General features: G+C 42.9%; 2 protein-coding genes and 1 long non-coding RNA gene across 8 annotated transcripts; 2 read left to right on the forward strand and 1 right to left on the reverse strand.

Moving 5' to 3' along the window:
• The first annotated feature begins 527 nt into the window (after window positions 1-527).
• Window positions 528-4,083, forward strand: calr3b (calreticulin 3b). Of its 2 annotated transcripts, none has more exons than XM_076021884.1 (9): window positions 528-709; window positions 1,162-1,263; window positions 1,733-1,936; window positions 2,014-2,108; window positions 2,202-2,406; window positions 2,593-2,660; window positions 2,781-2,924; window positions 3,005-3,097; window positions 3,188-4,083. In XM_076021884.1, the coding sequence occupies exons 1-9, from the start codon at window positions 613-615 to the stop codon at window positions 3,383-3,385; spliced, it is 1,206 nt and encodes a 401-aa protein (XP_075877999.1). In that variant the 5' UTR covers window positions 528-612; the 3' UTR covers window positions 3,386-4,083. The 2 variants fall into 2 exon arrangements, with proteins under 2 accessions (XP_075877999.1, XP_075877997.1); XM_076021882.1 differs by having other exon boundaries at window positions 529-709; window positions 2,202-2,411; window positions 2,547-2,660.
• Window positions 4,084-5,101: 1,018 nt separating this feature from the next.
• On the forward strand, window positions 5,102-25,491 carry LOC142885447 (epidermal growth factor receptor substrate 15-like 1). Of its 5 annotated transcripts, XM_076021886.1 has the most exons (25): window positions 5,102-5,218; window positions 5,733-5,774; window positions 5,882-5,971; window positions 6,055-6,102; window positions 6,203-6,298; window positions 6,402-6,467; window positions 6,551-6,676; window positions 6,758-6,817; window positions 6,925-7,191; window positions 9,756-9,913; window positions 10,636-10,801; window positions 10,980-11,042; window positions 12,270-12,355; window positions 12,970-13,042; window positions 13,396-13,557; window positions 14,335-14,532; window positions 15,264-15,428; window positions 15,769-15,883; window positions 16,909-17,048; window positions 18,087-18,147; window positions 19,391-19,476; window positions 20,054-20,117; window positions 22,830-22,951; window positions 23,768-23,784; window positions 24,286-25,491. In XM_076021886.1, the coding sequence occupies exons 1-25, from the start codon at window positions 5,159-5,161 to the stop codon at window positions 24,353-24,355; spliced, it is 2,601 nt and encodes an 866-aa protein (XP_075878001.1). In that variant the 5' UTR covers window positions 5,102-5,158; the 3' UTR covers window positions 24,356-25,491. The 5 variants fall into 5 exon arrangements, with proteins under 5 accessions (XP_075878001.1, XP_075878000.1, XP_075878003.1 ...); XM_076021885.1 differs by lacking the exon at window positions 23,768-23,784; XM_076021888.1 differs by lacking the exon at window positions 22,830-22,951.
• LOC142885448 (uncharacterized) lies at window positions 9,954-12,295 on the reverse strand. The gene is made up of 2 exons (XR_012926293.1): window positions 12,190-12,295; window positions 9,954-10,108 (listed from the first exon to the last, which is right to left on the reverse strand). It is a non-coding gene; the product is annotated as an uncharacterized LOC142885448 (long non-coding RNA).
• Window positions 25,492-25,620: the final 129 nt, after the last annotated feature.

Here is a 25,620-nt window from a genome sequence, read left to right on the forward strand (position 1 = left end):
GTAGCCAGAGAGGACAAAAGTTAATTTAAAAATATTTAAGCGCGTGCGCGCGCGTGTGTGTGGATTTGTAATTGATTGTCTCTCAAAGATGTGCATAAGTCATCAAATTCAAGAGAGTGATAGAGATGAAAGGGTAAATATATTTCACTATGAAAGGGGGATGTAATCCCAGCATCTTTTGGCAAGTCTATCTGGTGTGGTGATTTTCAGCGGGTGATTACAAATACAGGAAACGTATTAAAATAAACATTTGTATATACAAATAAACAAATGTAATATGTGCAGTTAATCACTGCGGTGACTAGCTTTACCGCACTCAGGCGCAGCACCGTTCACAATCTTTATCCCCATCTAGTGGTTGGATGCTAATACAACAAGGGGCTAAAGTATTAAAAAAGCTGTTCCTGGATCAGGCTTGAGGGACGACATATGTTTCGTGGTGTACTCCTATTGGTCCAAACACACCACCTCGCTGGCCAATCGCGGGCAGACATCTGTTCGTTGGAGCGACACTAAAATACGCTCTTCGCTTCCTCCTCCGCCAGCCAGCCAGGTGGTCAGTCACAGGATCGGCTTCAAGCAGGCTGTCAGCGGTAGAAAGAAGAAGCAAAAATGGGGAAAATGCAGTTTCTTGGCGTAGTTGCCGTAGTTTTAGCGGTGTGCAACGTGCACGCGACAGTGTACTTTCGGGAGGAGTTCCAGGACGGCGGTAAGTTCGGCCTCGACTTTTTCAGCCTGTATCGAAAGTTGTGTTTAGGGGTTAACTTTCATTTTGTGCATGTGGCGTCGGATATTAGTTACACGTGCTTAAAATCTCAATAACCTCGATGATAATCTCTTTAAAACCAATTTTTATTGGAACTCGTGCTTTTCTCCCATCGATGTAATTTGTGGAAAGTCCCACCCCGGTCGGTTCCCAAAACTTGAAATGGGTATTTGCAGACGTTAGCTATTAGCAGCACGAATACGCAACCACCTCGAATTCTAAACCACTAATAAGTCCAAATGAAGATACAAGAAAGATCCGAGGAAGATCTGCATTCTGACATATAGCGTTAATCAATTGATAACGCGACGGATCTGAATAATGTAAAATAACTATTGAAACATTGGTGATCTAATCATTACCTGTGATTTCCGTTCCTGACACTCACCCCACAGACGCATGGACCAGCCGCTGGCTGCAATCGAAGCACAAATCTGACTATGGAGAGTGGAAGCTCACCGCCGGCAACTTTTATGGAGATGCTGAGCTGGACAAAGGTAATAAATACATTGTGGTGTGACACTGGTGCATTGTAAAAAAAAAAAAAAAAAAATTAAAAATGTTGTAGTGTCATTGACAAGTACAGCCAGTTTCCACTAGTTTTGAGGTCATAGTATATCTATTCTCTGTTAATTCTGTTCTCTTTTCCTACGCAAGCAGCATAGTAGCATAAGTAATCTGAACAATAACAAGAGTCCCCAGTGCAAAACCTGGGTTCAGGTGCTTATTGCTCACTGGAGCGTCTTTAATGAGGCCGGTGGATGAACCACCTAGAGCTTTATTTGCTTTAAGGCAGAGCAATGAGTTGCATTCTCTATGTGGTCATTGAACCTGAAACACCGGAGGCCAAATGTGCCCTGAGAATCCTTGGTACATAATGTCACAAGTTTGTTTGTCCCCCCCCCCCAGGCATAGCCAAAGAAAATAATGTGTTGCTCATAATCATTTGTTCACTTTCTGTTTCAGGTCTTCAGACCAGCCAGGATGCTCGTTTCTATGCTTCCTCTGCCCGATTTGAGCCCTTCAGCAACGAGGGGAAGCCCCTTGTCATTCAGTTCACAGTCAAGCATGAGCAGAAAATCGACTGTGGTGGCGGCTACGTAAAAGTGTTCCCGGCTGACTTGGAGCAGACAGAGATGCACGGAGAATCCTCATACTACCTCATGTTCGGTATGTGAAAGAATAAATATACTACTGAGGGATCACAATGACAAGAACAGCTCATAATTCCGCAATTTCTGTCTCAGGCCCTGACATCTGCGGCTACAGCACCAAGAAAGTCCATGTCATCTTCAATTACAAGGGAAAGAATCACCTTATCAAGAAAGATGTCAAGTGCAAGGTAATGCACTTTGAATTTGAAGAAAAGTTTATCTGTCTTTCAGTAGTTTCAAGCTGTAAAATTTAACCCAATAACTTCTGTTTTTTCCCCCAGGATGATGAGCTAAGCCACCTGTACACACTAATTCTGAACCCAGATCAGACTTATATTGTGAAGATTGATAATGAGAACATAGTATCGGGCAGTTTGGAGGAGGACTGGGACTTTTTGCCCCCCAAGAAAATCAAGGACCCTGAAGCTAAGAAGCCAGAGGACTGGGATGATCGTGCCAAGATTGATGATGTTGATGACACCAAGCCTGAGGTAAACAAGCTTGGTTACATAACCAAGAGCATGAAGAGCCTTGGCATGCTTTAGGTGTGACTTGTGCTGATTTCAACTGGCTAACTGTTTGCAATTGTAAGGTCCATAATATGATTCCTTGGTTCTTGTGTGTAGTACTGGGACAAAGCTGAAAACATTCCTGACCCTGATGCAAAGAAACCTGAGGACTGGGACGAGGACATGGATGGAGAGTGGGAACCACCCATGATCCCCAACCCTGAATACAAGGTGGGTTCACGTTGTCGGCATACAGAACTTCTGCTCTCGGTGATCCTGTCCAACTAACTAATCGCTATTAAACCAAATCTCCAATTCTTTTGCAGTCAAACTATACTTTTTGTTTTGCAGGGAGAGTGGAAACCCAAGCAAATTGACAACCCCAACTACAAGGGAGCTTGGGTGCACCCTGAAATTGATAACCCCGAGTACAGCCCTGACTCAAACATCTACAAGTTTGACAAGATTGGTGTGATTGGTCTTGATCTGTGGCAGGTAAGAAAAGAGGGATCACCACTACAAAAATAATAATGATGCTTTAGTTGCAACACAACATTTCTGACTCTATGTCTCAGGTGAAGTCTGGCACCATCTTTGACAACTTCCTCATCACTGACGACGTGAAGGAAGCAGAAGACATTGGAAATAACACATGGGGCGTGACTAAGGTATGAGCTGTACTGACTTTATTTTTTGTTTGTTTGTTTTGTGCGTGCATAAAAATTATGGTGATTAATTCATATTGACTGTCACCTCAGGAGCCAGAGAAGAAAATGAAAGAGGAGCAGGATGATGTGAAGCGAAAAGAAGAGGAGGAGAAGAACAAAGAACAGGAAACTGGTGCCAATGAGGATGAGGATGATGAAGATGAAGGCGACGAGGATGAGAATGAAATTAAGGAAGAACCAGAGGAGGATGGGGATGAGGAGGAAACAGTGCCCAAGGATGAGCTTTGAGGTGGTGTGATCAGAGATTCTTTTTTTGTTGGTTTTTTTTCCAGGGGTTTTGTGGCTGCTGTGCATCCTTTCCCTGAGATTTGGACACCACCTTACTTGGGGGAGGGGGCAAATGGATGTCAATGGACTTGGTTTCTCTTTCATTTTGGTCACACTATTACCCAGTTCCTCTTAAACTGCTGGATTGATTAGAATGTTGATTTTCATCTCCAAAGTACAATTCATATTTGAATAGTAGAAAAATATGGTGGCACTGATCTGTACTGGTTTCTTGATTTTTTTTTCTATAAGTTATTTGATAAAGTCTGCGTGGCACAGTTGATCAGAAGGTGTTTTTTTTTTTTTTTTCCAGTTTTACTGATGACACATACATTAAATAAACAAACGATGCCTGCTCAGATTTGAACTTGTTACTTATAGAATTTGTCTCAAGCTCCCAAGTCAAACTGAATGAACACAAACATACAATGTACCCTAATCCTGATGTAACGTCATTGGCACAGATGGAAATAAATGAGCACCAGTGGTGTTGGTTATTTTTCTATATTAAAATGCAAAACATGTATTTCTGTGGGCCTACAAAATTCCCTTGAATGTCTGAAGAAGCAGAAACTGAGCCCCTGGTGTGACTCACTGCACTCATTTTTACTTGACAGAAGTTTATTGATGCCAAAGTTTTTATTAAAACTATTAAACCTTACTTGGTTGTGGGCTTTATTGGTGTTGTACTGCACTAGTATTTCTGAAACATGAAGTTGGAGTCATTAAAATATGAAGTAGCCAGAATGTATCAATTTCTAAAGCTGTGGTTTAGAAAGTTAATATGGAACATTGGCATTACAATTCTGTAAAAAAATTCTGTCAAAAACTGTGCAGGGTTCACATTGTTAAAATTAAAAAGACAAAAAAAAGCATATTTGAAAAGGTGCACCATTTCTGCTTTGGAGTTTTGATAGTGCAGATAACAACCAAACCTTGAGTGCTTTCGGTTTTGGAACCTGTGAAAGTTTCAAGTCGGCTTTTCTCAGCTGGCCAAACCTGCTTGATGATAATTGGGCAAAAATTAAATGTTGACTGCTCTTGACTTCAGGTTATAGGAGGGAGTTTGTCCCTCACTGCATAGCTCTCTTTATAAGTTGTGTGTGTAAGTGTATTTATTTTTTTTGGGGGGGAATACACACTTATCAAGACTAACCCAATCAACAGGACAAAGCTTCAAATTATTCACCATGGAGATACAACACCTACACAACACCAAGTGCTTTAGAGCAATTGTATTTTGTGAGGAAAGACAAGACAAGAAAGACTGAAAGACCTCATAAGTTTAAAATGCACTTGGCCTGGCGATGAGGTACTCAAATAGTCCTCGAAATGTACAATATTAATATATTTGAAATATGCCCATTCTGTGTGGATATAACATTGCTTTTTTTCCTCCATTATTGTATCACTATACTTTTTGTAATGAAATGAAATAACAATGACGTTGCAACCAGTGACTGCATATAAACAGTAAAACCTGGTGTGTGTGTGTGTGTGTGTGTGTGTGTGTGTGTGTGTGTGTGTGTGTGTGTGTGTGTGTTTTCTATTATTATTGTATTCGTGCAACGAAGTTAACGAAAAAGAAGAGGAACATCAGGAGGAAAATGAAAACATAAACCGACACCATTCAAATTTTTCGGTACAGCCAACTAAAAAGGACCGTGAGGAAACAAGACAGAAGCTACAGTTCCACGCGTGCTCGTGCACTGTTTGCAAGGGGCGTGTACACATATGCGTGTGCGCACTCCCGACACACCAGGAAATATGGCGGCGCTCATGACTCTCAGTCAGGTAACATCTCGCATTACTTCAATAAATCTCCGAAACGACGGATGACTGGCCATTAACAATTGACAGTCGCGATAGATATGTGGCCATATAACGTCACAAGTACTACGGCTCGCTAATGTTAACCTATGTAGCACTTAAATCATGTTTTGATGTCAAGGGAGTTAACGAGGTTAGCTATTGGGGCAGTTAAAGGATGATTAAGTTTATTGTGTTCTGTACAGTAAACTGTCTCGAAAAATACTACACTGTGAGTTCAAGTTACCCAAAGAACAGTTAGGAATGCAAATAGTATTGATTGAAATCGAAAAACATCTTCCAAGTCTCTGAAAGGACACAACAAATAAACATCTGGTCGGCTAATCTGTTGGCTACCCACCTACATCTTGTACGGAACGAATCATACGCTGTATCTCTCTTTATGCTAAAGCCACGTTTAGCCCAAGAGCACCTTTGCTTAGTTTATGCTGTGCAAATTGACGTCTTTATCTGTAACCAAACGGTTGTTTTATTTCAGTTATCGAGTGGAAACCCAGTCTATGACAACTATTACAGACAGGTAAATATGAATTTTACTTCTAAGCCTAGCTGACGTTCTTATCAGTAATACCCAGGCTGTGTTGTTTTTATTGATTTGATTTGATTTTCTCATTCATATTTTTGTAGCTTGATCCTGGAAACACGGGAAAAATATCAGCTGGAGATGCTGCCCAGTTCCTCAAGAAGTCAGGGCTGTCCGACAGTACGTTAGGGAAGGTAGGCCTTTAACTTAAATATATACAAACGCCCTAAACACTGTCTGTATCATGGCATTAAGTGTACACATTACTCTCCTTTAGATTTGGGATTTGGCTGATATGGAGAGAAAGGGCTATTTGGACAAAAGGGTAAAACTGAATCACACTAAGAATTGCTAAACCTGGTGAAGCTGAATTAACAATGATCGAACAAAGTTGATGATTTTGTCGTTTCATTTCCTCCTTTTAGGGTTTCTTTATAGCTTTGAGACTAGTAGCCTCAGCACAGGGCGGACATGACATCAGCCTTAACAGTCTCAACCAAAACTTGGCTGCACCCAAATTTGTGAGCAGTTTTCTTACACATTCAAGAAATAAACTTAATGTATTCCAGTGTACAATTTATTTTTAAATTATTCTTATTATTTAAATTAACCTTTGTGTTGCAGAGAGATACAAGCAGCCCTCTGTTGAGTGTTTCAAAGGCAGGAACTGACTCACACTGGGCAATAAGGGTGAGTGAAATGGCATTTCACAAATTGTTAAAGAATAATCACTTTATCCATTTGTTAAACTGAATTGTGTTTCCCTCCTCCAGCCTGATGAAAAAGGGAAGTTTGAGGGCATTTTTGAGAGCCTGTCTCCTGTGAATGGTCTGCTCTCCGGTGATAAAGTCAGGCCAGTGTTGATCAACTCCAAGCTACCTCTGGATGTGTTGGGAAAGGTGATAAGTTGGAGAGATCTAACAGATAACTGTACAGTCATACTGTTGGTTTGTAGGTTGTTCAATATTTTTGTCTTGCAGATTTGGGATTTGAGTGATTTTGACAAAGATGGGCACCTGGACAAAGAAGAATTCACAGTGGTAAGCAGCTGCTATTTTGGCCCTAAATTTGAACTGTTAAATTAAATTAACTGTTGATTTGAATTATGTCTTCTATGCCTAATTATTTCTTCTATTATGTCTTCTAGGCCATGCATCTTGTGTATCGTACCATGGAGAAGGAGCCCATCCCAACTTCCTTACCCTCCTCCCTCATCCCCCCTTCGAAAAGGAAGAAAATTCCTGGTACTTTGCCAGGCGCTGTGGCAGTGTTACCTGCTGTTTCCGGTTTCATGGGTGGCTCAGTTCCACATAAGGAGTCTTTGAGAAGCACTCCTCCTCCCAACAGTGCTCCCCTCATCAGCACCAACACTGTGAACCTCTCTCCAAAACACTCCTTTAAGTCCAGCTCAGCGGTATGTTGTCTCACTCTCCAGAATTTACTGTTTGCCCGTGTCTGTGTGGTTCACCTTGGTGTTATTTGACATTCTGATTCAATACAAAGACATGCAGGGTAAACTTTGATAATCCTCAATCTGAATTATGTTTGTCATTTTAGCTTGACCCTTGAACATAGGCTGCTGGGGTACGGCTGTCTCACCCCACATTACTACGTATAAAATGACCCACAGAGATTTTTTTCAATCAAAGCTTTTAGCAGCAGTTTAGTGAATCTGACAGTGCCGAACATCGTAGAAAAAATGTGACTTGATATAATTTCAGATTCTTCTTTTCAATACTGCTTTCGAGTAAACATTAACCACCTCCATGAACCGTCAACACAATTCAACAACAAAATCATATCTAATTTACTTAAATGTATTTTAATTTCTGAATATTTATTTTAATAAATATGTTGCCAGTCACATTTCAGTAAATATTGGATGAATTTTGGACAAAAACTTTCTTTGAAAATTATAAAATGTGCCAATTCACCCTATAAGAACCTTCCTCGGCTGAAGAGAGCTGGTGTTAATATTGTTATAGTAAAATTATTTATTTTATTTTATTAATAATTAATTATTTAGTAGACATTATTTAAACATATCTAATGTATGTGTAATGTATTTTATTTTTATTTTTATTTTAAATGCCTTGTTTTTTGGAAATTAATCATTAGCTGAAAGATAAATATTTAAGTTTTTGCAGTGCAAAGGTATAAGGCAATGTTTGACTGTATATTGAGGATATGTTAAAAAAAAAAAGAAAGGAAAAAAAAAGTGCTGTGCTATGGTGATATGCTGCAAGGTCCATACAGGTTTTGAAACATACAGGTACTACTCAGAAAATTAGAGTATCCTGAAAAGGTTGTTGTATTTCTGCAATTCAACTTAAAAGGTGAATTTGACATATTATACAAACGATAATATTTCAAGTTTTCATTTCTTTGGATTTTGCTGATCAGGTCTTGCAGCTTAAAAAAAACCCTCAAATTTTATAATAATTTTCTCAGTTTGCGGTTTTAATAAGCTGAAAACCTTAATCAGCAAAGTTACAACAAGGAACTGCTTGAGATGTCAATTTGAGTGTAATGGCTCAATAAAATTTGTTGGTTTCATCTTTTATGTTAAATTGCCAAAATAAAACAACTTTTACTTGATATTCTAATTTTTCGGGTAGCACGTGTATACTCTCATTTTAAAAATATATACATTTTTTTCAGCAATACTTATTCTTGCAATGCTAATCCATGTTCTTCACACCTTAAAATTGAACAGCTATTGTGTAAGAGCGTGAGGCCGTGCTGCCCAGACCTGACCCTCATTGCTAATGTGATATGACAACAGAGACATCACACATACACAGCCTAAGTGATGTATCAAGCAAGAAGAGTACAGAATGTACAGGTTTTGCATGTGTGTGCAAAATAGGTCATACAGTCTCTCTAACACTTATCCACACGGCCTGTAATGTTCCGTCCCCTTTGTATTTTAAATCAGTTGCAATATACTGTATAACATTGTTTTGCCAAGTTTGCTTTGGGAAGAAGCATAAGGTAGAGGCAGTACAACCTGCTCGGGTAGACACAATGAATGACCCACAGGTGTTTTCTAATCAAGGTTCTGTCACAAAGAGCCTGGGTCACCCTGATTACTCACTAATTGCACCCGCCTGCGGAGGCAGTGTTCTTGTCAATAACTTGTCATTACTGATGAAAAATGCTTATTATGCCACTTCTGACTCCCCCACTGCTCCTAATTTGTGCCAGTTTTAATAGAATAGAATAGAATAGAATAGATGCGCTTTATTCATCTCAAGTTGGGAAACTACCTTGTTGCAAGCACTAAAAACAATACAAAAAAAAATAAACTATGCAATAACTACAGTAATAATAAGAAACAAGTGAATCTATGCACGCCAATATTGCATTGACTTGTTGCTTTTCAGAGTTGGCCTGTCATAGTTAAATAATGTGGTCTTTATTTTCTCTGCCCTTTGGTGAGACAGGGCCGAGGCTGCATTTCAGGAAACCACCATAGAATGTATTTATTCATTTCCGCCGTTAACAGCTGGACTTGTTTTGCCACATTGTTGTGAGGGTTGCGTACACTTTGACAGAGTTTCTCCCTCCTGGAACCGTAGCTGGAAGTCTGAGAAACAGGTTTTCTTGGCAACGATTAGCTCACACATGTATTTCACCTGACATGCATCTCTTTGTCTTTTATCACGTCATTTTTAAATGTTGTTTGTGCCATTTTTCTACAGATTAAATGATTTATTCTGGACAAATGCTCAAATGTGCGTCAGAATTTAAAGGCAAATTTCTTGCTAATGCCCCACTTCACATACCAGATTAAATCAGTATATTGTGTTGCAGTACCTTGAAGAGTTGTTTAAACTCAAATCTACAGCACTTCAACCTCCATGTTTCAGTTAAAAACATCATTTGGCCTCAGCAGGTGCTACCTTTTGATTTAGTAAACCACCAAAATAGTTGTGTTTTTTCACTTATTTGTGGTTTTGTTTTTACCCCTTCCAGCCTGCAGTGAATTGGGTGGTATCGGTTGCCGACAGGGAGCGCTACGATGAACTCTTCATACAGACAGACACCGACGGTGACGGCCTGGTGAATGGCACCGAGGTCATAGAGATCTTCATGCTGTCCAGCCTCTCCCAGACGATGCTGGCACAAATCTGGTGAGGCAACAACTCACTCAACACCTTGCATGTGTTTGCCTTTTATCAAAAAGCAAATCTACACATCAAGATTCCAGTGCACTGTAGCGATGACTACAGTAAAAACTGTGGTCATCTGCAGTGTTTCCCAATAGAGTTGACTCATCCTTATTTATGCAGGGCATTCTCTTGTCACTTACGACTCTGTGGCCCCATCTGGTGGACCGATGAAATATAACATTGTTTCAGTCAAGCTGTCAGACAAAATTAAGTTGAAACTGACTTGTACAGTTTTGCCTGTTGCATTGATTGAAGTCACACATTGGCAGGTGTAATAGGGAGCCGCACCAGTGACAGACTGTGGTCACCAGAAAGTTGAACTTTATTCAGTTTAAGGTGCAGACAAGTCTGTGATGAAAGTCGCTGCAGCTTTGCCACCAGGGGGACCTCAAAGTTGCCTATAAGTTGGAGGGTTCTAGCTTTTTGTGCAGTTTGGCCGAAAATAACTAAAATATTTCAAGAACAACGACATTAAAAAACATTTTTGTTTCACTGATTGCGGTTCATGGACATTGTAGTAATCATGATGTACAGTGCATTAAAACACAAAGATAGTTTCCCATTGTGTCAACGCATCGTTGGCATTGCTGCGTGTGCATATTGACAGACACACAAGGCCTGTGTGTTCATGATAACTTGTTAAAAGTGTCTTTTAGTAATGTCAGTAATCTCCTTGTCTGCAGGGGACTTGCTGACACTAAACACACAGGCAAACTGAACCGGGAGCAGTTCTCTTTAGCCATGCATCTGATCCAGCAGAAGTCCACCAGAGGTATCGACCCACCCTCGACATTAACTCCGGACATGATCCCCCCATCAGAGAGGACTGCAGCTGCAGTGGGGTTGCCCGTGAGTCCCTGCAGCCACTGCTTCTTCATGAAGTAGCCCTGCTTGCTGCACTTTCCTCACCTTCCCAAGCTAATCATTGGGCACTTTCTTGTGTTACATTGATTCTGCACTTTTACTTTTCAGCTTTGCAGTTGTTTTCAGCTTTTGCCGCATAATCTCTTCTGTCCTATCCTAACAGAGCTATATGGGCCTTATGTCAGCCGTGAGACCCGACCTTTCCGCTCTAGATAATATCCGCAGAGTGAGTAGCGCAACTGTCTGCCACAAGATGGCACCTTTGCTCTGTCATATGCTGTATATATATTCTCACTTAGTTTGAAGTGCCCACCATCAAATGCCTCGTGTCTTCATTCATCTCTCAGCCATTTAGTTATTACCCCCCCACCCTCCTCCCCTACAGGTAAACAGAGGATCTCTCCCACCTTGTTTTTTCTTCCCCTCTGAATGATGTTTGTCAGACTTTGGAATTCCCCCAAATTTGTCCTTACCTGTAAACCTCAACTGCACCGAGAGCAAACACTGCCACCTGCTGCTCTTTCATCAACAGAGGTCTCTCACAACAATGTGAAGTAATTTCTGGTTTTGTATACTGGGTTTATAAAGTATGTGATAATTCTAGTGGAAGAAGTAGCAGTGATTAAAGATGCGGCTGGTACTGTAGATGCCGCAGATGAAGTGAGGAAAGTAGATTTTTTTTTTATTTTACTTTGCATTTTCAGTGTTGGGGGGGGTCAGTGGGTTAATATTTTTTTGTACAAAAATTGTAATTCCTGACAGACCAGAACCACTTCAAATGCGTCTGTTGCATTTCACATCAGGTTTTTTAAGTCTCATTTCTGCGTTTTTGTTTTTAAACCATCGGGCTTGTCGCTCTGCAGGGTGTGAAATCGGTGAAGCAAGAGCTTTCGAAACACGCAGTGAAAGTATAATGTAATTCTTACCTAAGTGCTTTCTTTGTATTATAATGCTGGTTTGCTCAGTTCCTTCTTTGTGGCCAAACAGCAGAACTAGTTGAGTATATAAAGTGTAGTAGGCCAATACAGTAAGTTGAGACTTTGTTCATTGAAAAAAAAAAATTTGCTCTACACAAAACTTTGCGTTCAGTGTTTTCTTATTGTCTTTATACATTCCTAAGACCCCCCCCCCAGTGCCCCCTCCTCCCTCTGTAGCTGTGTCATATGTTTGAATTTCCTTCCTGTGTCTTTTGTTCAGTGAGACAGATTTGGAGGGCGTGTTTCTCTGCATCATGGCCATCCCCTCTGCTCCCCCCTTTTTTCTGCACAAATTGTCCCCTTTGGAGAATTCTCAGCTTTGCCCGCAACTCTATTTGCCAGCATTTCATTCCTTTCCTCCCCGCCGTTGTCAGTCTTCGTCATCCGTCCTCTCACCTCCCGGGGCTCTGCTCCTCTTCATGCCGCCGTCCGTCCTCCTGTCCTCCTTTCACATCCGTCTCCATGTCTCGCCCCAGGACAGCACCAGCTCCGCGGGGTCGGCCGAGCTGACAGGCATCAAAGAGCTGGATGACCTCAGCCAGGAAATAGCTCAGCTGCAGAGGTGAGCCCCTGCGCTCCGAGCGGCGAGAGCGCAGCTTTGTTTCCCTTCCTCTGAGCAAGACGTGGTGGGGAGGGTGCCTCGAACTGATGCTCGCCACCATCCCGTCATCAAAGCCCTTTTTAATACATGTGTTTTCACACTATGAATTCCTCTCTTTGCCTCTCTCTCTTTTTTTATGTTATTTTTTGTGCTCCGGAAGATGTGTCACTGTGCAGAGGTGTAGCCGTAGCGTTGAGCTTCAGTATTGGCATGCAAGACATGCCAAAAAAATTCTTCATAGTTTTCACACATCCTCTATAAATTTGGTGTAAATGACCTAAATGATGCACTAAAATTCATGATTATTTGAATCCAAACTGAACAAACTAATGGCCATCATTGTAACACTTTTAAAACTACTGCTTTTTTGTTCCCTCAGGTTTAACACATTGTCAAAATGACCACTTTATGTAGTGAAGTAACCATCAGTCTGAATGTGTTTTTATATTAGTTGAACTGGATCCCTAAATTTATCTGGTAGCATTTATTTTTTTTATTTTTTTACCGTTTTTGATTTGATTCAGCAATAAAATCATGGTCATTATCAGCCCATTTCCTGCCCTTTACACCTACAGAGAGAAATTCATTGTGGAGCAGGAGATCAGGGAGAAAGAAGAAGCCATCAGACATCAAAATAGTGAAGTTCATGTGAGTAGGAAGCTTGTTTTTCATCTTTTGCAAAACTCATTGGCTTAAAAAAATATTTGGATATGACTCACCAGGTTACTTGCTTACGTTTTTGCGTATGTTATTTCACACTGGATGGGAATTGCCTTTTGCTCTAATTGCAAAAAATTAAAAATTTTACCCCTCAATTATTTCAAGTTACAACAAATTTTCTATTCTATTGTACTCGCGTGTATATGCTTGGTGAATATCATTTTTCTTTATTTCTGTAATTTAAATGACAACAGCAGAGTAAAGTGTAAACGGAACAAAACTTTTCCTTTGCTGCGGATTGCCCTGAGCGTGTGTATATTGATGAGTGCTTTGGTGAACAGGACATGCAGAACAGCTTGGACAGAGAAAGCAGCAGCCTGCAGGACCTAGAGTCCCAAAAGCAAATTGCCCAGGAGCGCCTGGAGGAGATGGACCAGCAGCGCTCCAAACTGGAGGGGATGGTCAACGATGTCAAGCAGAAGTGCCAAGAGGAATCCCAGATGGTCAGAGAGACACACTTGATGAACAAATGACTACATCCAATCAGAGAAATGTGAAGAAAATATAATTTGTTTAACCATCTTGTCATGTCCATGGTTAACAGTAAAGCTCTCCATAGGGTTTTATAGTCGTCCTCACAGCTCTTAACCAGAAGTTTGTTTCTTTATTTTTACTGTTTTAGTTATTTACTTAGATAAATTAGCTACCAAAAATTCAGACTCTCTTTTTTCACTTCTTTGGAAAATACAGATAAACTGTTTGGATTTTGAGATTTCTAACCTTTCTCACACTGTACAGAAACCAACTCCAGCCTTCAACACAAAGAAATAATCTCTCACTTTTTAACGAGGCAGTTTCGAAAAAAATGTCCTACTGTTTGCTGAGGCTGATGGTGTGATATCTGCGGGCGGTATGATTTTTTTTTAACGAGAGTAAGATGGTGGCCATGATAACTGTGACACAAACTTATTGTGGCAAAAAAAGAAAAACTTCCAAGCTGCGCAATGACACAGTTGCCAGGCAAAATGTCTCTTTACCAAGCAGGCTCCCTTCCCAGACCGTTGAGAGAAAGTTCGCTGAATGTGGTCAAACAAGCTTACCTGAAAGAGCAAATTGTTCCCTGATGACAATCTTCTTTAGACTGTTAGCGTACTGTTATTGTAGAAATAAAGAAAATAAAGCAATTTTAACCCAACTTCATAACTTTAAATGTGACACACAGTCGCAGTGGACAAGACATCAACTCCTCGAGCCTTCTTGTTTTCACTCTCGCCGGCCAGATTTCGTCGCTGCAGACTCAGATCCGCTCCCAGGAGAGCGACCAGCGCAGCCAGGAGGATGAAATGAGCCGCACCAAGGGGGAGCTGAGTCGGCTGCAGGACGAGGAGGCCCAGCTGGAGCAGAGCCTCTTGTCGGGCCGCGTCCAACTGGACAGCATCGTCAAGTCCCTCAAAACCACCCAGGAAGAGATCAACCAGGTGGGTGCTGAGTGGCGAGCTGAGGATGCTTTGAGTGAGCCCCGCCGTTGGACTTTGGACTTAGCTTGCAAAGATTCATTATGTGTTTGGAAGGGGGGGAAAAATAGAAATTTGTTGAGGTGGAAAAATAAAATATATGTATTCTGGAAATGCATTGTAGTTTGCAGCCTAAAGCAACATCACCTGGCCTGCCTGTGTGAATCTTCATGGAGTTTGTTTTGCTTGCAATGGCTTTCCGAGACCCAATCTCTGTCTGTCTCTGTCTGTCTCTGTCTCTCTCTCTCTCTCTCTCTGTCTCTCTCTCTGTCTCTCTCTCTCTCGCTCTCTCTCTCTCCCTCTCTCTCCCACTTTTTTTTCTTGACCCGTTCCGCACAGTTAATCACGCTGAACTCTTACCCAAAGTCTTATGCATGAAGTACACTTTTCAAGCAAACTGAAGTGAAACTCTTTTATCTGGCCAGTGTTAAATAAATAATGCGCTACATTGGTTAGATTTGAATCCTGCTATATAAAGCGCTGCTGTGGTATTTTATTCCTCTTTATCTCGTGATATTTCCATTTATTGTTATTGCATGAATGAGTGGTGAATTCCACCTAAGTTGGAACTCTACTTTTTTTCTCAACTCAGACGCCTGAGTTGATGTGAGGAGAAATAAAGCTTGTCAATAAAATTCACTGACCTGGAAATGAATGACAAACTCTTTGTCATGTTTTTATGTCTTTTTTTTTAGGCTCGCACTAAACTGACGCTGATCCAGGATGGCCAAAAGGAGCTGACAAAGACCATTGAGCAGTACAGCAGCGCACTGAGTGACCTCAATGGCGGCAACTTCAGCAACCTGCCGGACTTGAGCGATGGATTTGGCGAGAGGGAGAACGGAGGCTTCAGGAGTGCGGTGAGGAGATCATGAGTATATCCCTTGTTTCCCACTGGAGGCTCAAAACCAAACGTGTGTACTTACAGTTCAAATACAGGCTCCAAAATTGCATAATCAAAACAAATTAACCTCATTTGAGGCCTGCTCCTTTGCTATTTTCACTTCAACAGAGGAAGTGAATCAGGCGTCGCCCAGTGATGGAGTCTGTAGTTCATAGTTTCTCTTTTTCCTGGATATGCAGATATTTGCCATCATGTGTATTTGTCTTGTTTCCTTGGTGAACAGGCTTCAAAAAAGAGAAAGAAGGGGGAAAAAACTGCTTGACACTGTGATGTCTTTTTCTTTTTTTATTCATCAGGACGACGCCTTCAAGTCAAAAATTGCCATGTTCAATAACAGCGGTGCAAATGCGGCAAAGGAGCCTCCAGCTGCTGACCCCTTCCAGACGGAGGACCCCTTCAAGTCTTTCAGTGGTCAGAATAACTTGCACATCTTTTCTTTTCTGCTGGGATTAAGGTTCCCATAGGGCTGCACAATTAATCATATTAAGATTGGGATCTCCATCCAGACTTGGAAACAATTTCATTTTTAAAAGAGGTCGATTCTGGTGCATTTTCAGTCAGGATATCATCTGCAGGAAAACAAGTTCTTCTACTTTCGACCTCAACAAATGGTGACGCAACTACAACCCCAACCTTAACCTAAGCTAACTCTAACCTCCATAAAATGCAAACGATAATGAAACTCAGCAATGTAGTACTGTGCACACGCAGAACCACAGAGTAGCACCTTTCCATAAGTAGCAAAAATTGACGGGTCACTGGCTCGTTGACAGCGTGAGAGAAAAGCTGTGAAAGTAACAAAAAAAGGAAGATGGAAAGTAAGAAAATGAATGTAGATGAAAAGCATGCTGATGGTGGTGAGAACAAGAAACGACAACCCTGCTGTGCTTGTATGGAAAAAAGGGTTCACCTTCCGTGATGTGGAGGTTTTTCAAGGTTTTAAGGTGATGGAGGTTAAAACAACACAGCATGCAAACACTGTTTGTTTTTTTGTTTCGTTTTTTTCGAATCAGCTCCGCATGGAAAGTTAATGTGCCAGTCTTGTGTCAAGCACCATTATATACTTTTTTTTGCTACATTTCTTTGTGACATATTTTTTTAAAAGTTAAAGAATTGTGATCTCAATTCTAAGAAAAAGAATTGTGATTCTCATTTTATCCAGAATCGTGCAGCCTTAGGTTATTTATTATCAGTCAGATGGTGATTTGCTTGCAAAGTATTCCAAACCTGTAGCCAAGTTCACAATACTAAAGCTGTGATTTTGTCCTTTTCCTGAACATGGTCAAAGTCCATACACCCTTTCAGTCTTTAGTCCTGGTCTTCTTCTTGCCTTTTGCTGAGATCTGAGTAAACAGTTTTTTCATGCTGGGGGGGAGACGCCAATAAAATGTCCTTGGATCCGGAGTCTTTCGATGCATTCCTTTCTTTTTTTCTAGACCCATTTGGAGGAGATCCATTCAAGGAAAACGATCCCTTCAAAGGCACCTCATCTGAGGATTTCTTCAGGAAGACGGACAGGAAAGACCCGTTTGGGTCTTCAGACCCTTTTGGCAGGAAACCCCCTCCACCGGCCAAGGTATCAGTCCCCCCCACCGTACCCCCCTCTCCCTCCTTCCCCTACCAACACTGGATATGCTGATTGTGGTGTTCAGTATCATTCATAGACACCCACCACTTTGTCATGTCCCAAGGGACACTTCTCTTGAGTCCTCTTTTCACTGAAATTCCTGTCTGCCAAAAAGAATTCGCTTAATTGCTGATGTTTTCAGTGGCGCGGTTGTTTTCACACACTCTCTCAGCTGGAAAATTTCCGCTTTCTCTTGTTTTTTTTGTGTGTGTGGCGGTAAGTAAAATTCTACGGTAACCCCCAGGCAAAACAGGAAATGACGCCAGTGCACAAGCCGTGTACGTTCACTGGCTGAGCTCATTGGGTGCCGTTGAGCCTGCTCTCCTCTGTGAGTGCTGGTGGTGGTGTATGCATTGCAAATGTGTTTGTGTTCTACGAGGAGGGGCCAACGCATTTGTCCAAATAACTCAAATCTTACAGCAAACTAAATGTACGATGCAGAGCGGCGTGGAACTGGTGGCGTTGCTCACTAAGCTGTGTTTGCAGCGTGCGCGCCGTCGCCGCGCCTGCCAGCAGATTCCCCCCCAGGCCCTCTCACACACCACAGAGGAAAAGGCTTTTCCAGCCGTTCGCCATTCTCACCGAAAACACTGCCTTTTTACGTTTGTGACCGTTTTCACGTGATGGGGGAATTTCAGGTGCCTCCAAGTGACCTGCTTATTTAGTTTTTTCGCTAAGTGAAAACATGGCTAGTCTCTGCCCTTTAATGAGCTGCTTACTGTCGCGAGTGCTGATGGAAACGAGCTGTGACCTGTCTTCACTCGCTGAAACAGCTTAGAAAGAGAATTCTGATGCTTCTGCTGATGAGTCATCGTGTGTGTGTGTGTGTGTGTGTGTGTGTGTGTGTGTGTGTGTGTGTGTGTGTGTGTGTGTGTGTGTGTGTGTGTGTGTGTGTGTGTGTGTGTGTGTGTGTGTGTGTGTGTGTGTTCAGTTTACTGACTATGCTGTTTCATTCTCCTTTTCCTCTCCTCAACTCTTTCTTCCCAGCCAAGTGCCTTCAGCAGCGGCGATCCTTTCAGATCTGGCAGCCCGAAAACAAAAGATTCAGGTACTTTGACGTTCATCGCCGGACATCGGTGCACAAAAAAGAGGCTTCTGGCCTTGCCATTGCCTTCTTTCTACGCTGTTTTTTTCTTTTTTTTTTTTTTTTTTTTGTTTCTCTATTTCTAAAGTTAACACGTTACGATTCCGAGTGCGACGGCGCAGACATTCCGGTGTCTGCGTGCATATTTTTCCACGTTCCCCAAAACGCACCTCCCAGCACCGTTACGCCAAAGAAGGTTCTCGTTGTGGAACTGTTCTCAAAGACTCATTCTTCGCCGTTCCGGGTGACGTGTTCGATTTAGATTCTTATTTTGGCGGGAGTCGGGGGGGGGGGGCAAACAATTTTTTACTCACTGTGGCTTCAATTTTTCCTGTGGTTTCAGGGCTATTTATAGCCGAGTACCTACGTATTTAACTTCTGGGCAACTAAAAATACCCCCCCCCCCCCCCCCATCCTTCACCCCTGGAAAAACAGGAGACCTGCAGGAGCCAAACACAACAGCAACCTTGTGAGTGGCGGCCGCGCTCTACGAGAATACACTGCCGCTCCTTCTAAGCACTTCTCTCTGCGACCTCTGTCCCGGCTTTATATCTGCCTCCCATTGAGCTGTTCTGCCTCATTCGGCACGGAAGTTGTTTTAAGTTAGCGGCGAGCGGCCTCCTGCTCAACGCTCCGCCGTGCCGCACGCCGCTCGCAACTGGGAACACTGGGCCGACTGTGGGCCTGAGCCGGGTTACTGTGCGTGAAGGAAAACACGGCGTCCCCTTCACATGAATGGGGTCTCTTGTGGTCGCCCTCTCACAACAAACATATTCTCTTACAGTGTTTTGTTTTGTTTTTTCACTGTAACCATCTGCAGTTTGCTGGGGTTTTTTTTCATCAAGCGGCGTGCGGCGGCGAGCTTCAAAACAACCCGGGCGCAGTCCTGGTCAACAGGACGGCAAGCCGCTCCTGTAATTAGCCAATCACGTGCACACGTCAGGTCGAACAAAACCTCCGCTTTCCAGGTTTTTGGTTTTTTTTTTCGCAATATGTCACGGAAAATTTAAGCAGTCGTGCCACACATGTCCCCCCACCACCACCTCCCCTCTCTGAAAATAGCTTGCAGGCCCTCTCTGAACAAGCAAGATGCCGCAGTGATTTTCAAAGTGTGGTCTGGGGCCTTAAACTTTGTTAGAAACCCCGGGCTCTTTCCATAAACATATTCAAAAATCCCTAAATGCACGTCTATGTGCTCTTGACACAGATGTGTTTGGGACGGCGGACCCCTTCGGGAGCAACTCCTTTGGAAGCAAGGCGGGCGGATTCGCTGACTTCAGTCAGATGTCAAAGGTACGAGGAGCAGGATGTTACCGCAATAAATCGGCCCCGTTTTTTCCACTGAAGCATGCAGAAAACTGCGGCTTTTGTCTTTCCTTTTGCAATGTGTGACTTCTCACTCTGTTGCACTTTAGTTTATTTGATCCAGGGCCAGTGTATATTAATAAAACACAATAGAATTGTACATTATGCCAGAGTTTTACTCTGTGGCTTCCTAGCTTTTCCTAGCATAGGAAGCTAGTTTTCCGATGCTGTGATGTGATATACCAGTGGTTCTCAACTGGTGGCGTCCCAGGACCCAAATCTTTTCCCTTATCCGCAAGAATAAAAACACCAGCCCACTGTCTATCATGTCAAGTAAATAAATGATTGAAATGGAATTGTATCTTGCAAATAAATGCCCAACGTTTTCCCTATAAAAAAGAGCTGCGGCCCAATCAAAAGAGTTCCACAACCCACTTTTGGGTCACGACCCACCAGTTGAGAAACGCTGTTATGAACAGCTTCCAGAAGGAAAAAAGGTTCATGGCCTATTGATCAAAGAGTCGCATCTGGTGTTAAAGCTTCAAACTCTTTTTGTCGTGCACAGAAGTCTGATCACCCGGTTCTCCCGTCAAAGAAAAATGTGCCCAACAGACCTGCGCCTCCCTATGGTAAGCCCCCCTGTTTTCTCTGTGCCTTTTTTGTATGTGCGCACGACACGTGCGTGTTTCCTCAGCCTGTATGCCTGCCCGAACGTGACCGAAGCTGCACTGTGTTTTGCACGTGATGACGAAATCTGCATTAATGCATTAGGTTGTTTTGCACGACACCTGTTGAAACCATGTTATCTCATTATTTCATGATGCAAGACGTGCGTTACGATGTAACAATAGGCTCGGTGCCGCTAATATATATATTTTTTTTTTCGCGATTTATGTGTTTCAACGCCTGTGAGAATCCCACAGTGGATGTATTGACCTACACCACCAGGCAGTGAGCTCACTCCATCTTCCAGTAGACCTAGATGCCAGTTGACCTTGACATACAAAAAGTTTCCATTCCCATACATAAAATCCCAGCGCAAAATATACGTGTCTGCTCATTTTGCGCTCATGGTTGCAACAGTGCCGTAAAATGCACTTGCAGCCACGGCTTGCAGGTGTCATGATGCCTCTGGTGCCAGAGCGACACCTTTTGCCCTCGGCGGTTTGCAGGAAGACAACAAGTGCTTGGTTAAAGCGGAGGGTGTCGAGAGAGTCATTTCTTCTTTTGAGGTTGCAACAGGAAAGCTGCGTGTGTCAGTGGAGCAGCACTACGGTTTCACAGCCATGTGCCACCGATGCAAATACACAAGTTTATCTCTCCTTCCAGCAGCTTGAATACCAGCTGCAGTAATCAACTCGGCGCTTCAGGACACTTGGGTCGACGGAGCCACACTCCTCCTCCTCCTCCTTCTTCATCTTCTTCTCCTTTGTTCACTTTAGTTGCATCGAACTCTTGCCTTAATCTTGTTTTTCCATCTGGCTCGAGAGTGCACTTGCGCTACCGCCCTCTACCCACAGACCATGCCCAACACGTGCCCTTCCGGTGTAACCTCGCTCTAACTTCTTGTAGCAGAAGCCGCAGCGTGAGAAAGTTGGCGTTCCCCTTTTCTCTGCAACACAGATCGCCTCAAGGATGAGTTGCCAGCGAGGTGGCTAAATAGCTCACGATGGGGGAAGTGAAAGGCCCGGTCCCAGTATTGAGGAGAGGCGGGGGTGGGGGCCGCGTTTCTATATGTTGGCATCGGCAGAGGATGCAGAACTGATTGGGTCTCGCTCGATGCTGCTTTCATTTGTTATTTTCAATTGCTGACAGTTTCCATCGAGCTGCTTTCATGGGTGTGGTTTTTTCATTTGCTTCTGAAAACTGCTTGATGTAAACATTAAACAATTGAGTTTCATTAAATACTTTGAATTGCATTGAATTAAATTAAATTTCAAATTTAATTGCAAATGTTTTATGTTTACCGAGGAAAATACATGTAATTGAGAGCGATAGAAACAGAGAAAGCAAACAAGTGCAGATGATTTGAAACCAGTGCAGCGCAAATGTCAAAACGACTCCCGTCTTTCATGCTGCTGAAGAGAAACAAATGGTTTTGCGAGTTGACGGATGAAAACGAGGCGAGACATGTGTCAAAAGAAAAATAAATGTGCCGCCGTGCCTCTTCCCTGCCACGGCTGATATTCTTCAACTCATTTCTTTTTGGTCCGCCCACCACTTCACCATTTTTATCATATCATGCATAATATGAAAAAACACAGTAATAGTTGTACCACCTACTGCTTACCACAGTGAGCCACCTCCAAATATTCACACAGCTGCACCTTTTCTTCAGCCAATTTTGTGAAAATGTGTTCTAGATTTGCTGTGTTTCAATGGAACCCGAGTGATAGTTCTCTTTGAGGGGGGAATTTAGACCTGAGTTTTCTTATCTAGATTTATTTTTATTTTTTATTTTATTCTTATTTTTTACCTGGAGTGTGTTTGTGAGATGCCCAGCGAGATTGCAAGGACCCGGGACAGGGAATTATTTCGAGCTGTGTACAACACCATTAAAATAGACGGTGCGTTTAAAGGCTTACTGTAGACATGGGTGGGTGGGTCCTCTTTCTTGTGTGCGTTCCCAAAAAGCTGCACTTTGCTTGTTAAGCTTCAACGCATCAGCGAGCCTTACTCAAAAGATGTGGTTAACACCTTTTTCAAACCAATATTGCTATAAACTTTTGAGTGGCTACTCTGCAGGCACACTCAGAGCTGGCAGCTTCCTGTGAACTTTTTGCAATACCTTATTACTTACCAGGCTGTGAAGTGTGATAATATTTTCCCACAGCTTCAAAAAGAATAAAGGCACTTGTTTTGCTTTTTGATGATGTTGTTTTTCAACCATTCGAGCATCATAATTTAGTCTTGATGACCCAATTTTTTTTTTTTTACCTTGTTAAGATGCCCAGGATGAGTTGAAATTATTTAACTGTGCGACAGTACAACAAGTTTAGAGTCGTGAACATCATGGAAATGTCAGTCAGTGTGACCCATGTGAGTCACATCTGTCGGTTACGAAAAAAAATGTGAAGAGTTTCACACACACCTCCTTGTGTATGGTTTGTATTTATATTTGAAGATACATTCTGACCTGTTTTCATGAGGTTTGACTGACAGACAAGCCTGTTTGTTGCCCCTTTTGATTTTAATGAACCTTCCCCCCCCTCTTTAAACTAAACAGTCCGACCGTCTTTAGTTCCCCGACGCTAAAATTGAACGTGCATCTAAAATGACTAATTCCAACGGCAAGTTTGGCTGGAAGCTGTTCTATTGTGTGAAATGTCGTCCGTCTGCAGGAGGTCCGCTCAGCTCGAGTGTGTCGGAGCTGACGCAGGGCTCCGCAGCCGACCGTAAAGACACTTTTGTTCCCAGTAGAACCTCCAAAGACTGTCCTGTTGGCATGGCAGATTTTAGCCTTGTAAGTCGAGTCCACTTGCAGCTTCCCAGTGGGGGGGGCGGGAGGGGGGTCGAGCAACCCTTTTTTTTTCCCCGCTTTCCTTTTTCCCCCCCTCTTCCTTGTCTGCATGAGCTGCTCGTGGCTTGTAGAAGAGCTGAAGGCTGCGAGGTGTCGCCGCTTCCTCTCGACATCTCCATAGTTTCCCCCTGTAGTGACCTCAGCAGGCGAGCTGCTCTCTGGCTGGCTGTTGACTAACAACTGACAGGACGGGCCTGACCTTTTGCGCGGCCTTGGCGTCGGAGTCAAATATTTACATACCTGACCCCACTGCAGTGTATCTCGCCGGCCGCTTTGGTTTCAAGGAGCTTTGTGCATGCTCGCCGTCGTCTCCGGTCCTCGGCGCGCCGACAGGACGCTTTTCTTTTTTCTTTTTTTTTTTCACCGCATTAGTTGGTAAACCTGCCCGGTCAGGTAGTACTTGAGGAGCGTTTATTAAGTGCTGGAAGTACGTGCTGAGGGCTTATGCACTGTCAAAGCATGATATGCCTGGGAGCAGAGCAAAACCAAGTAAATCTGCTGCTTTGTCCGCCGTCTTCTGCTTCTTAGCCGCCGCGTAAAGTCCTAACAGGCCGAGCGCTCTCACGTGAAGAAATTGTGCATGGCAGCTTTTTGTGTCTTGTTTGTGTGATTTGACGTGACATGAATTTATCTTAGCCCTCGTGGCAGCATGATGGTTTTGTCTGTTTTTTTTTTTCAAAAGGGATTTGTGGTTTCTTTCCTTTTCTTTTTCTGTTTTTTTTTTTGATGGCTCCATTGTGACTTTTGTTTCCCTGCCAGGATCTGACTTTACCCAGGTAAGACAGTGCAAGGGTGTGGTGGTCGACGCTTTGCATGTGGAAAAAAAAACAAAACAAAAACCTGCTGGCACTGCAAAATCTGAGCACGGTGATTCAAATGCACCATTAATTAGTTCAATAAATATCCAGTCACGTTGATCCAGACTCCACATGTGTGCGGTAATTTGAAGCAATTGAATTTTCCACCATTTACTGTGTAGAAAGAAAAAAACAACAACATCTCTTTAATGTTGATTTCTTCTCTATTTCTTTGACAGTATCATTTTGATTCAAATTGAGTTTGTTTATCCTTAATGTACTGTCGTGTATTCAATCATTTGAATTATGTTTGACTCGAAGATTTTCTCATTCTGCCTTAACTGCCTAAATGAAATTGAATTGTTTGAAGATCTGCATCCACCGTCGGCTCGGCGCGTCGCTTCCGCCCGCGTTGACCTCGCTGCGTATTGCCCCCCTTTTTACTTTCAACTCTAAAGTTTTCCTCTCTGCTTGCTCCAGTTTGGAAGTGAGAACCAGCAGCTGGAGTGGGCCAAGCAGGAGAGCGAGCGCGAAGAGCAGGAGAGGCTGAGAAGGCTTCGTCTCCAGGAAGAGCAGGACCTGGAGCTGGCCATCGCTCTCAGCAAGGCCCAAATGTCCTCCTCCTGACGGGCCGCGACCCCTCCTCCTCCGACCCCTCCCCCGACCCGGCCCGAGACCTCACCCATCGCCTCCTGCCGCCAGAACCCCTTCCATCCGCAGGCCCATGATCTCGGCACCCACACTGCTCAGCACCACGGCCCCACCGTTTGCGACTTTAGGTGTGAGAGACCAGTGAATTTCCAGACGTGACTCGATTGCGTGTGCGAGGACTCTCATTTTAAGAACAAGACTCCTCACTAACAAATCATCGTAATCAAGAACGCGACGGATCTGCTGGATTGACGCAAGTCTGGCTTCAGCCGCGATGTAACGCAATTCAGATTTTGCTCCACAGTTTTTAATTCCATATCGCTGTGACAGCCTGCTCCGGAAAGCCTTTTTTTTTTTTTTTTTTCCTTTTCTGTTTCAAGAGAAAGCCTTTTAAGAATATTTTAACGTTTTATTTATACACTAAAGCAATCATCTCTGATGTATGAAGTACTTGTAAAATGCACTGTCAATTTTTATGTAGAACATGTAGTTACTTCTCGCGAGTTTCTAGTAGTTAGTTGGGAAACTAACCACCCTAGTGGCCTATGATTCAGCATATTAGAGCCGCCTTTTCTTCCTAGTTTAGAAAACCCTCCAGTACATATTAAGCGATACCTTAAACGGATCCATGTTAAAGGCCTTTAGCCGTATGATCACATAATAAGCGCTGTGATTTTTATTTGTTTTATTATCAATGCTTTAGTTTCAAACACAACACCCTTCATGTGGACTTTTACACGTGGAACGGAGGGGACCAGAAAAAACAAAAAAGACTTTAGATTTTACTAGGCTTCAGTCTCACTCCTCTGTTGTCTCTCCTTCGCACGACATTTGAGGTGCTGGTGATAATCGTTGAGGTCTTCCCTCCTTGTGAACTAAGATCACTCCCGCCGCGGTGCTGTTGCACCGTCCCTCTGATGTCAACAGCTTGTGCTTGTCAGATGGTTTATCATTGGTTGCCTTGCGTTAACGCCCAAACAGCCTTCCCTCCCATACAGCTAAAAGCCTCAATAAAATGGAGATAGTGTAAACCCACGATGTTTGTCCTGGCACTCTTACAACTCGATGCACAGATGACCTCCGCTTCCAACTCTCCTCTTGTCACTCAAGTCCGCCGTCAGATTTTCTTTTTTTTCCCCTCGCTCTTCTTCTTCTGGGATTTTT

Source organism: Nelusetta ayraudi, unplaced genomic scaffold (genome assembly GCF_046127955.1).
Source record: "Nelusetta ayraudi isolate G7.1 ecotype Tasmania unplaced genomic scaffold, CSIRO-AGI_Nayr_v1 ptg000011l, whole genome shotgun sequence".
In the NCBI taxonomy this organism is placed as follows: domain Eukaryota; kingdom Metazoa; phylum Chordata; class Actinopteri; order Tetraodontiformes; family Monacanthidae; genus Nelusetta; species Nelusetta ayraudi.

Bases quoted from the DNA above. Each gene is read 5' to 3' on its own strand.
- calr3b (XM_076021882.1), top strand. From the start codon at position 613: ATGGGGAAAATGCAGTTTCTTGGCGTAGTTGCCGTAGTTTTAGCGGTG. The intron at 2,661-2,780 runs GTGGGTTCACGT...TTTGTTTTGCAG, and splicing joins TCCCCAACCCTGAATACAAG to GGAGAGTGGAAACCCAAGCA. The intron at 3,098-3,187 runs GTATGAGCTGTA...CTGTCACCTCAG, and splicing joins ACACATGGGGCGTGACTAAG to GAGCCAGAGAAGAAAATGAA.
- LOC142885447 (XM_076021885.1), top strand. From the start codon at position 5,159: ATGCGTGTGCGCACTCCCGACACACCAGGAAATATGGCGGCGCTCATG. The intron at 11,043-12,269 runs GTGAGTAGCGCA...GTCTCGCCCCAG, and splicing joins CTCTAGATAATATCCGCAGA to GACAGCACCAGCTCCGCGGG. The intron at 15,429-15,768 runs GTGAGGAGATCA...TTTATTCATCAG, and splicing joins ACGGAGGCTTCAGGAGTGCG to GACGACGCCTTCAAGTCAAA.